At 47.3% G+C, this 12,460-nt stretch overlaps 1 protein-coding gene across 1 annotated transcript in view; it reads left to right on the forward strand.

Annotated features, from left to right (window-relative positions):
- Window positions 1-12,460, forward strand: part of MYO16 (myosin XVI) — a 2,830,569-nt gene that overhangs the window by 1,072,586 nt on the left and 1,745,523 nt on the right. The window contains exon 13 of the mRNA XM_078658257.1: window positions 68-195. Coding sequence (XP_078514383.1) covers window positions 68-195 — 128 coding nt within the window. The remainder of the gene's footprint in view (window positions 1-67; window positions 196-12,460) is intronic.

Below are 12,460 nucleotides of genomic sequence, written 5' to 3' on the forward strand. Positions count from 1 at the left end.
ATTATATAGTATTGTTTATTATAACGTATTGTTTATTAAATAGTGAATATTTACTTTCTAAATTCAGGTCACTCAACTGTACTTGTGCAATTCAGGAAAGCTATGCTCCTCACTTCCACCACACATCTTTGCCAGCTCAGAGAGAGCGTACCATATGCTTTTCCAAGAAAGACGGCCACAATGTTTTATCCTCAGGTAAAATGTGTTCGTTGGTTATGAGATGCTTGACTTCTTACAGTTGTTAATGTTCGATATATTTATATTTGTATTTATAAAGTGCGTAAATGCCTAACCTGGCATTAGCAAGAGTATGGCAGGTCGATACAGCAGCAGATAAATACCCACGTTTATAAGGTCTTATGGAATATTTATGCACAAGAAACATGTGATAGTATATATCCTATTTAGTTTCATAAATAGAAATGCATGTTTATATTCTTCTTCATACCTGTGCATATTCTGGATACTTGCATGTATCAGAGACTATTGCAGATTGCTTCAACCACGGTTTATGCTCCCATGAAATGTCATGTGTGAAACCATATTTCGCAACATATGGATAATTGCATGCAGTTTTTGTGAAATGCGGCAAGAAAATATGTGACTGCGCCCGGTTATATTAAATTGGTTAGAATTTCTGTTTAATTTTTGCGTGGAGTCTTAATTGACATTTCTTTATTTAAATAAATACGACACTATTTGTAATGTGAGTAAATTGCTTCCCTCACATTGCATCTCCGCCTGATAGCTGTTGCCCCCTGACCGTGCCAGGTCCCAAGTTCGAGGCCCTTATTCCTGGTGGTCCAGTGGGGAGCATTTCTGCTCTGCTGCCGCCCTCTGTTTTTCTGCTTTCTGCCTTTTTTTGCTCCTCTGCTCGTTTTTATGCATTTTGCTCCTCGGCTCTTTTTTCTGCCTTTTTGCTTCTCTGCTATTTTTTCACCTTCCTTCATCTATTACTGCATTTTCATGGTCTAAAACTTCTATTTGTTTGCACCTTTTTTTCCCTTTCCATGCCCCTGACGCTGATCGTCCCTGGTAGTGCCACCCTCCTCCAGTGCCGTTTTTCCGCTTCTGGCCTTCCCCAAACACTACTTAATTGCGGCTGTTTCCTGGTGAAGGAGCAATCTTACTGATTTTGTCAGTAAAATGCTTCCCTTGCTTTACAGCTCTGCCTGGTACCTGTTGCCCCCTGATTCTTCTAGGTCCCAAGTTCGAGGCCCTTATCCCTGGTGGTCCTGTGAGGAGCCTCTCTGCTGCTCTCTGTTTTTCTGATTTCTGCCTTTTCTTGCTCTTCTTTTTTCTGTCTTTTGCCCCTTTGCTCTTTTTTTCTGCCTTTTTGCTCCTCTGCTCTTTTTTACTTTCCTTTTATCTATTACTGCGTTTTTCACTTTCTCTAACTTCTCTGCTTTTATTTCTTTTTTTTCCTTTCTGTGCCCCTGCTTGTCCCTGTGACCCAACCCCCTCCAGTGTCTTGTTCCTGCTTCCCGCCTCCCAGCTGGCCAGCCCTCCCCAAACACTACTTAATGGCGGCCGCTGAGCGCGTCTGCAGCTGGACCATGCCCAGTGCCATGGTCCCTGGTCGTCGGACCATCCACCGCTACAACTCCAGCACCCTCCATGCACTCATCCCCGGATGGTCCACCACCTGCCAAAGAACACCCGAGGCCTTTTCACCTGCCACAACTGCCCTTCTCCTGCCTCCGCACACCAGACCCAGCCAACTGCACAACCTTCAAGAATTGGAAACAACCACTACAGGTGCATCCACTCAACACCGGTTTCCTCAAAAGACACGCCATGGAGATCTGAGACCTGCTCGACTCCATCTCCCCCTACGTTGACTTCTTTATGGAAACCTGGATGAACCCCACCTCAGCCCAGTACATTGCAACATCTATCCTCAATGGCTACAAAGTCCTCCACAAGGATAGCGTCAACCAACCAGAAGAAGGCATCTTCATCGTACACAAAAACACCCTCCGCCTCACAACCAGCTCCGACAACCATGCACCCGACATAGAACACCTCCACTTCCTGACTCAGACCAACCCAAATGCTACCCTCTGTGGCCCCCTTGTCTGCAGACCTACTGGACCCCCCTTTCAGGGAAGCCATAGCCTATGTAATCGCATACCATGCTCTAGCCTCAATGGACTTCATCCTCCTCTGCGGCCTCAATTTCCACCTGGCAACCTCGACTACCGCAACACCTCCACCGGAGAACTTCACCACCATCGGACTCAAATAACTGGTCACATCTCCAACCTACTCAGCAGGACACATGCTCAATCCCTTCTTCTCCACAAGCAACAACATCTCCGTCAGCCACACCTCCGAGACACACTTGACCAACCCCCACTGCATCCACTTCCCTTTCACCAAACCCACCATACACCACCATGTCCACCGCGATACTCACAGAAACTGGACCACAGTCACCAAAGACAAGCTCACCACCTCCATAAGCAAAACCCCACCACCGAAATCCACTGACACCAACTTCTCAGCACACAACCTCCACCATTAGATCTCCGACTGCGCCAACACATTGTCTCTCCTCGGGAAACCCTTAGGAAAGTATCCCTCCTAGAATGCCAGCTGATTCGCCCCCACCCTCGTGGAGTCCAGGCATACCTGCAGACAGCTTTAGAAAAGATGGAGGAGCAGCCAGGCAGCCTTCAAAACCGCCGTCACCGCACACCACCACCTCATCTGAACAAAGAAAGCAGCCATACAGGAACACATCAACACCAACATACACAACAGCAAAGAACTCTTTACCATGCTCAAAGAATTAGCCAAACCCAACACAGTGACAGCAGACATACCCCACTCTCAAGACCTCTGCGACAACCTCACCATCTTCTTCCACCTGAAGATCAAGGAGATCTACGAGAGCTTTGAAACCCAAGACCCACTCACTACACCGCACCCAGCACACCCAATGGCCCCAGACCCCAGTAGACCGTGCCCAACTGGACCACCATCACCTCTGACGACAGCCTCAGGATCATGACGAGCATCCACTCCGGAGCACCCTCGGATCCTTGCCCTCACCACATCTTCAACAGAACCGGCACATCCATCGCACCTGAACTCTGCCACACCATCAACTACTCCATCGAGTTTGCCACCTTCCCTGAAGACTGGAAGCATGCAGAGATTAACTACTTGCTGAAGAAACCCTCTGCTGACTCGACGGACCTCAAGAACTATAGACCCAACTCTGTGCTCCCCTTCCCAGCCAAAGTCATCGAGAAATCCATCAGCGTCCAACTCTACGAGTTCATCAAAATGAACCACGTCTTTGACCTCTTCCAATTGGGCGTCAGAAGCAATCATAGCACCGAGACTGCTCTTCTCGCCGCTACAGATGACATCTACACTGTCCTCGACTGAGGTGAAAATGCTGCCCTCATTTTCCTGGACCTCTCAGCTGCCTTTGACACCATCTCCCACCCCACCCTCTGCGCAAGGCTCCATGGTTTTTGGTGGGGTGGGTGCGCGGGTGCACGTGGGGGGTTCACGCGGGGGGGTTTGCGCTGGGGGGTTTGCACAGGGTGAGGGGTTCGCACGGGGAGAAGGGTTCGTGCGGGGGGAGGGGTTCGCGCAGAGGGTGGATCGCATGGGGGGTTTGCGTGGGGGGTTCGCGGGAGGGTTCGCGCGTGGGGTTCATACAGGGTGGTGTTCATGTGGGGAGGTTCATGGGGGGGTCATGCGGGGGGTTCGTGCAGGGGGGATCACACGTGGGGCTCACGCAGTGGGGGGTTCACCGCAAAAGCGGTTCGGTTACGGTGACTGGCGCAGCCCTGGACCCTGTCAACCCCGCCTTCGATGACACAAGCTCAGTGCGTGGACGCCTGTGCTGCACCTCCGAGTATGGTGCACGCCAAAAGGGGCAAATGAAAAGTAAAAAAAAAAAAAGATTACATTCACTAAGCCAACTTGTCACTGAATATATACTTTTATGTAGCGCTGCCACACTATTCGTTGTAATTACCAAGTATCAATGACTTCCAAATAGAATTATTGTCAGTGAGGAGCTATTTTACGATATTTGGAGACTTCTACTATCCTCTAAAGCCATTTAGTGCTGTTTAGAGCTACCCTTTTCCTAAAACCAATGGTATAGACTTAAGCAAAATACAGACTTATAGGATTTAGAGTAACAGAGCATTTTCAACATTTAAATAAAAAAAAATGCAACCCATGATTTTCTCAATCTGCAAGTTTTACAAATTGGTTATGACTGGGGGTTATGTTTTGCTCTGCATTAAATCAAAATATAATCCAGCAAACATCATGTCATAACAAAATCAATTCTTTTTAGGGGTGTTCAGGATTACAGAGTTTTCCTCTTAAATATTGTGAAGTTTTTCAAAATTTCCCAAATTTCGCTCACTTCACAAAAGTTCAGAATATTTCAAAGATCGGGAGTTACTTCATAGGTTTATATTGGCATGAGTGCTCCACATGAAATGTGTTAAATTTCGGCTTTTAATGTTGGACAACAGTGGCCATCCAAGCACACTTTATCAGTGACTTACTCTGTGCCACTGCACAGGGGGCAGGCAGAAAAAGAGAGGTAGTCATGCAAAGCAAGGTTTTAGTAGGCGACTAAGACTAAACAGATCATCCTATCATTGCAACTTTCCTGCATAAGTTGATGAGCCTAGAATTAGAGGATGGGGATCCGACCCTGGGACTCTAACCCGGGCACCCAGCTTCAAAGTCAGCATTTGTGTCTGTAAGACTATACCATTGATGGTACGGCGATACAAATTCTCACATTCAATCGCTACCACACATGCTTTTTATTAAGAGCATGTAATTAATTTGAGCCTGAAGCACCAATGTTGAGAGGGGATCTCAGACACCCTGCCTCAATTGGAAGTCCCACATTGAATGCCCTGCAGCGTCCTAAAAGCCCACAAATAATGGGATCCAACATAGCTGCCAAAGTTTCAGATTGCTTATGTGTGACGTTGTCTGAACCCAAAAGTGAGCACCAAACAGGTATTGTCTCAACTTCTTCATGGCCCAGACCACTGCAAAGGCTTCCCTTTCTATTGCACTCCATCTTTCTCTGTTCTCCTACTGAAGATGGCTGCAGATTGAATGGGCCCTTATTGTTAAGCCGTGAGAGCACTACCCTTGTGCCATGTTCTGAGGCACAGGGGTAGTGCAGTTCAGCAGAATTAATTGTCTGGAAAAATCAGGGGCCTTGAACATGGGTGCTGTGCACATGGCCTTCTTTAGGGTGTCAAAATCATAACAGCATGCCTTTGCCAAGATCACCTTTCTGGGCTGCCTCTTAAAAGTCAGCTTTGTCAAGGAAGTAACAATGATGCCACATTCCTTGACATATCTCCTGCAGTATTCGTGAGGCCTAGGAAGGATCTCACCTCTGCGTGGGTTTTGGAGGGGCTCCCAAGCCAAATGGTTTTGATCTTGGCTTGGAGGGTCTATAACTTGCCTCGTCCTACTTGGTGTCCCAAGTCGACCACTGAACCTTGCCCTATCTGACACTTACTGACCATGATAGTCAGGCTTCCCCTCTGCAGGGCCTGAAGCACTTCCATGAGGTGGCACAGGTAGTCCTCCTAGCTGGAGCTGAAGACCACAATATTGTCTCCATAGGCGGCCCTATAGTTCTCCATCCCAGCCAGGACCTGGTTGACCAACCTCCTGATTGTGGCAGGGGCATTGCTCAATCCAAAGGGCATACCCAGAACTGTAAGTGTCCTTCTGGGGTAAAGAACACAGAGCTCTCTTCCCCCCCCCCTTGGTCAAAGCAATCTGCCAGTATCCAGATGTTAAGTCAAGCGTTAGGAACTTAGCAGCTGCCAACTGCTCTAGTAGCTCATCAGCTCGGGTAATGACGTGTGCATAATCTTGTTGATTGTACTGAGACCCTGGTAATCCATGCAGAACCTAAGTTCTGGGATTGTACCTGGAGGAGGAGCTTTGGTGATCAATACCACTGGGCTGGTCTAAGTGACCCTTAACTCCCACATTTTGAAGACATCCTCCTTTATGCTGGCTCTGACCTTATCAGATAGCCTGCAGATTTTACAATTCACAGGCATACTGTCTCCAGTATCAATATCATGGGAGCAACATGTATTGAGTCCTGGGGTAAAGGGAGAAAAGAGAAGCAAACTGCCCCAGTAGCTGGCAGCAGTCTCGCTGTTGCGGTAGGGTCAGAGTAGGGAGAAGCTGACACCCTCCACTCCACCCACCCTGCTCCTAGGAAGAAAGGAGGTCAGGAGAGATTCAGTGTCCTCCTCTACCCCATCATCCGTAACCAGGAGCATAGTTACTTCTGACCTGTCAAAGTGAGGTTTTAAGCGATTGGCATGCACAACTCTTAAAGGGTTTCTGGGAGTCTTGAGCTCTACCAAGTAGGTGACCTCACTTCTGTGCTGTTTCACCTCATAGGGTCCAAAACAACAGTCTTGCAGGTCCTTGGGCTCTATTGGCTGCATCACCCATTCTTTTTGGCCAGGCTGAATCTCGAGTGTACAACAAAGGGTATCTAGGAGTCTAAAAGAAGTGAAATCTAATCACAAACCAACATTGACATGAAAAAATAAGAGACAGGTGGAAACTACATTCATCAATTGCATCAAGTGACAAGATGACAACACATTCACGTGAGGCACATATTCTGGGTGGAAATTTTCCCATCAGTTGTCTAACTGTGCCGCCACTATCACATCATTTGGGTTCTCCTTACCCAAGAGTGTGTACCTTCACCATCACACCAAACACAATGGAGGATTATGAAAATAAAGAGACCCTCCAGATATTATCTGTTAGGCGAACACAGTAGCAAAAAGCAGTGCAAAAGAAGTGACTAGTGATAATATGACCAGAGTGGCTTTCTGGTCATACCATAATTTCATGGACACCTGGCTAGATTCTAGATTCTCTATGGCCTTCTTCCAGAAGCTCTTCACCTGGGTATGGAGTGAAAGCATGTAGCTGACCACATTACGCCGGGCTTTTCTGGGAGCTTGCTCTCATCCCTCCTTCACCAGACGTTGAGGTCCCAGTACAGGGTGCCAGTACAGAACCTCAAAGGGGCTAAATCAAGCCCCCTTCTACAGTACCTCCCTGTACTTAAACAACAGGCATAGCACAAGGACGTCCCATTTCCACATCAATGGCTCTTGCAGGCCCATGAGCATTACTTTTAAGGTCTTTTTGAACCTCTGAGCTAGCCCATTAGTTTGGAGATGGTAGAGTGTGGAGAACCTATAGGTTACCCAACAGTCCTTCCACATGGACTTCATGTACGCAGGCAGGACATTGGTACCATGGTCATATACTATCTACTATCCCAATCAGTGCCCTTGCCACTGCTGACACAGACACACTACTCTGAGGTAGAGCCTCCAGGTACCGGGTGGCATGCTCCACCAAGACCAGCATGAACCTGTTGTCAAGGGCTATCTTGGGTTACAGAGGCCCAATACTTGTGATGCCTCCCATTCAAAGGGAGAGCCAATGACAGGGAATGGCTGCAGGGGAACCGTGTGCTTTCCTTCTGACTTGCCACTGGCCTGGCAGGTAGGGCATCACCTGCAGAACACATCTGACGCCATCCTTATCTGGGGCCAATAAAAGTGAGAAAAAAGCCTTTCAAATGTCTTGTCCTGCCCTAAATGACTTGCCATGGGAACATCATGAGCCATTTTCAGTAGGAAGGCTATGTAGCACCGAGGGACCACCAGCATACGGGTTGCACTAGACTCAGGAACCTTAGGCTTTCTACACAGAAGACCATTCAGGTGATCACCAGAGGTGTTACCTGCTGCCTGGGCCTCATCCTGCCACCAAAGGCCCTCCACAGTAGGGCACTCTGTCTGCATCTTGAAGAACTCCTCCCTGGTGAAACCTCCTTCCTTCTGTCAGTTGAACAGCTCAGGTAGGTTCATCAGGGTGCCAATGTCCTTACCTGTAGGTTCTGGGGCATCACCCTCAGGCTCAGCCTCCTCCCCGATTGTGGGAGTTTCAGTAGAGAGTTTCCCATGTATTTGTTCTTCCTCTTTTTGGCAGGCGCCTGGGCTATTTTTCCAGGCTGCAGGTCCTCCTGACTACCCTCTTGGGCGGCTTTAGACTGTGTTGTCATTCACAAACACACAGTCAACCCTAACATCTAGGTGTGACCTGAGCTCCACCTCGTTCCATTTCTTTTTTTTTAATTTTTTTTATTTATTTGGTTTTATTGCAGAATTATCAACAAGACCTCGGGGTAGGTCAACCAGTACAACCTGGACATTTTGAAGCATAGGAAAGGCAATAGAGACATACACAGCCATTCAGCCCACATCCCGGAGGCTGGGCGGCGCATCAGATCGTTCCTGCCACGAAAATGTCACAGCAATCTTCCCCCATTGGTTGCCAGTTAACAACACTCTTTGGTATCCGCTTTTTTATGCACAACAAACTCCCACCCCCCTAGTCACCATCAAGAACAGCTAGCCTCCCTCCGAGGCCGAGGCCAATAACCCCAGGATCTGCTCCAACATGTCCATTTTAGCCCCCTGCTAATACTGTCCGTCCCAGGATCGAGCAAGGACATCCCCACCTGAGCCCTCATTATACCACCCGGAGACCCCACCCCTTTGGGACCAGCTATGCCTCCTATTCATAGGCATCTTCCTAGATGGACGATGGTGCTTAATAACTCCCCACTACCTATCCCCTCCCCCCCAAACTGTTGCTGATGTGGGCCTACTCGTGTGGTCTGATGGAATAGTACGCTACTTGTCGGGTATTGCATTAATGTGTTCATGCCCCATGGAAACCCTGTCTTCAGGTGTTCCTATTCCTCGTCCCCCACCATGTAGTCGCTCAACGCTTGCACTACCGATTCCCAGGCCCTCGCCATCTCCAAGCTCTTTTCATTGTCAGTTCTGACAGCCTGTCACAGTCTAATCACGCTCTCGCACCTGGACCATTTCAACAACTCATTCATCCATCTCCTCACCGATGGGCCCTCCTTGGATTTCCAGTGCCAAGTAATCTCTCTCTGAGCCAAGATGAGCCCTAGATCTATAAAGTTGCTCGTGATTTTCGTCTTCTTCGTGTGAGGGAACCAAAGCAGCAGGCATGCCGCCATATCAAACTCCACCTCCCTGTCAGTGACCGCGTTCAAAAGTTCTCCCACTGCCGGCCAGTACGCCCCCAATTTTTGGCAACTCCATAGCAAGTGGTCCAGCTCCGCGTCCGGTTCCACGCACCTAGGGCACACTGCATCCTGCACTCCAAAATATCGTTTGATTCTTCCCGGGGTCAGATAGGCCCTATGGAGTATGAAGAAGTGCACCTGTTGGAAGTAGGCATTTCTAACACCCTTCCACGTCCGTGTCAATACATGACCCCAGACTGTGTCCGGTATGGGCTTACCTATACTGTCCTCCCACTTCGTCTTCAGTGCAAGAAGCGGCTCCAGTCCTTCATGCAACAATCTAGTGTGGAGGCAGGTCAACGCCTTAATGGTGCCCGCAGCCATCACCACATATTGGCAGGCCATATTCGTGTCCGGTTCCGCCAGGCCTCCCTTCCAGTGCTTCTGCATCGCCGCTATCACTGCTGCATGCAAAAGATAACTCCCATCAGGGAGGCCAAATTGCTCCTGCAACGGCCGAAAGGGGGCCAGGCTCCCATCAGTATATAGGTCCCCCACCATCTGTAGACCCAGCTCTTCCCATTCCGACAGCGGAGACCAATCACCCCCGTGTGGCAGCACCGTCAACATCCCTAGGGGGATCTCCGGTGCGTATGGTTGGGCTATCTTCGCTCTCTTCAAACTTCTAAGCCAGCACATCCGGAGGGTTTTTTCCTCCAAGGTGAGACCCCTCAGGTCCAACTTCTGCTGCATGACGATATATGACAAGACATGTCGCTGTATACCGGCCCCCCGATCTAGGTCCGGGCCCCTAAACTCTCTAGCAATATGTTGCGTTAACATCTGCAGCTGAGCCGCCAGGCAGTACAATTCAAAATCGGGGACCGCCATCCCCCCCTCCAGTTTGGGCCTGAGCAGAGTAGTCAGTGCCACCCTATGTCGTCCATGTCCCCAGAGGAAGCCAGTAAGCATCGCCTTCAAGTCCTTGAAGATCCGCTGAGGGATCCATATCGGTAAGGTACGGAAGTAATAGAGTAACCGCGGCAGAGCCACCATCTTCAACAATGCCACTCGGCCCAAAACCGATAGAGGGAGGGAGGCCCAGAAGGACATGCTCCCCCTCAGTGCTCTTATGCAGCGCCCTATATTTCCCTCCAACATACACAAGCGTGCCCTCTTTCTCAGTGAGTTTATGAGTAAAAACCAGATAAACAATCTCATTAAACCTGGTGTGGTATTTTTATTTATACCTGTTTTTTGGAAATTATTTAGAAAAAGATTTCAAAATGGCAGAAAAAAATGCACAGTACAACAAAATAACTTTCTTACTTAATCCACATTTAACACAATACACTTACAAATTATACAAAAAATTAAAGCATCAAGTGTTACATCCAACAAACAATGCACATTACCGTACCACAATTTTACAATATGTTGAACCATTCCATAATAAAAGAGTTATTTACATTAAGCGAGCCAATTCATAAACAAGAGAAAACAAACGTGAGGCAATATTATTTTAAACCGCACTAAGTATTAACTCTTGTTGGATTTGCCAGCTCTTGCTGGATTTGCCGACGCGTTTCAAGTAAGGACCAAGCGTGTCCAAACTATCATCAGGGCTCTTGTTAATATTCTGTTAGGATGTAGAAAGAAACCGTTTAAATATATAATTTGCCTCTTTTTCAGTAGTACCGTTAGGTTAAAATTAAATGTACCTATATGTTCATGTGAGTTTGACCTGTATTATTTTCTATTCGTTAACACCATCCGTGTTACAGGTCTCCATCGGTGACTCTTATACAAAAGTAATCTGGTGCGAGAACAAAAAGAATTGTCCACATTTACAATGCGTGATTGTATTGCATTGCCAAAGACTATTGTTAGAAATTAAGGATTCGTACCTTAATCTCGAAGATCTTGTTATATCAGGAGGGGTGGAGGAGTTTCTTTTCTTGTCGTTAGTCCTGTTATAAATAACATGTATCCTAGTTGTAAAATCTACGAGTACTCAGCTAAAGTTTTTTTGAAACTTATATATACCAAGCGCATATATCATACCTGTCTTGTGCACCACTGGGGATTACTTTATTTCTTCATCATAAATATCACGTGTACCTGTGTAAACAATGTACTCGTGAGTGCGACGTTGTTTGTAATTTAACCGCAATGTCATACTTGTGGCTCAAATACCGGAATACGATGATATTAGTACCTGTATTCTTGCTCGGCAAGGCCACGCCTCTCACCCCCACCTACGGCCCCAGCCGGGGCTGTAGAAAACGGAATCGCTCTTGCTTTGTTCTTTGCGTCTTCCGATAGCAAAGTTCGTCGTATTCTAAAGGCGAAACGTATTAGGGATCACTACACGATAAGTTGAACTCTTATTCTGAACATGACTAACACAGGCGCTTATGGTTGCATACCTTTTGGACAACGTTCTATTCCTGCTGCATAACTTAGTGCTCCTCACTCGCTGGCGGTTCGTTTGTGACCGCGGCGGCCATTTCTCCGAGGTTAAAGAGTGGAACGTTACCCAAACGATGCATTCTGGGATATTGAGTATATTAAATATTATAATTTCAACGCAAGTGTTTAAAAAGCATTGAACCATCGATACCCACTTATGAGAAACAATATACCGGTTTCTTACAGTGCCAGTTAATACGTGATAATTATATAACACGATTTTATATTAAGAACATTAGTCATGCAAACATATTAGCAGCCCAAGGTTGTTTTGCAGTGGTTGCTAGGCATTCTTACGCACTAACATTGCAAGCCCACATTGCGGCTATCGAGTCACACAGTATTAATTTTGAAGCACCACTCATCCATTTTAGTAGCGACAGAGACAGCTAGGCGGTATGGCGCAAAGTCTCAAATCCTTGACAACTCTGACATGTTGTTCAAGCCAGTCATTATACAGTTGAATTTCAAAATAAGGTAGGCTTCCTTTTCGAGTAACATTTTATCAATGTCTGCAGGGCGCTGTACATGGCTCATTGTATGTAACACAGTCCACTTGAAGTCATTCTCATTGTGGGACATCTCAATAAAATGTTCTACCACCGGAGCTGTAAGTATTTTCTTTTTAATCCTTGACCTATGCTGTCCTATTCTGAGATTCACCTGCTGATTTGTTTTTCCGATATAAATCCTGGAGCATGCCAAGCGGCGAACATTCATGGATGTGTTCCTAGCAGGGATGAACCCTGCCTGGTCCCTGTGCACCAACATGGTCATGTGCGGTAGCAGTCTAGTGGCCAAGATACGGCTCAGGATCTTATAATCCGCCGTCAGCATTGACAAGGGCCT

The sequence above is a fragment of the Lissotriton helveticus genome, chromosome 8 (assembly GCF_964261635.1).
Source record: "Lissotriton helveticus chromosome 8, aLisHel1.1, whole genome shotgun sequence".
Lineage (NCBI taxonomy): Eukaryota > Metazoa > Chordata > Amphibia > Caudata > Salamandridae > Lissotriton > Lissotriton helveticus.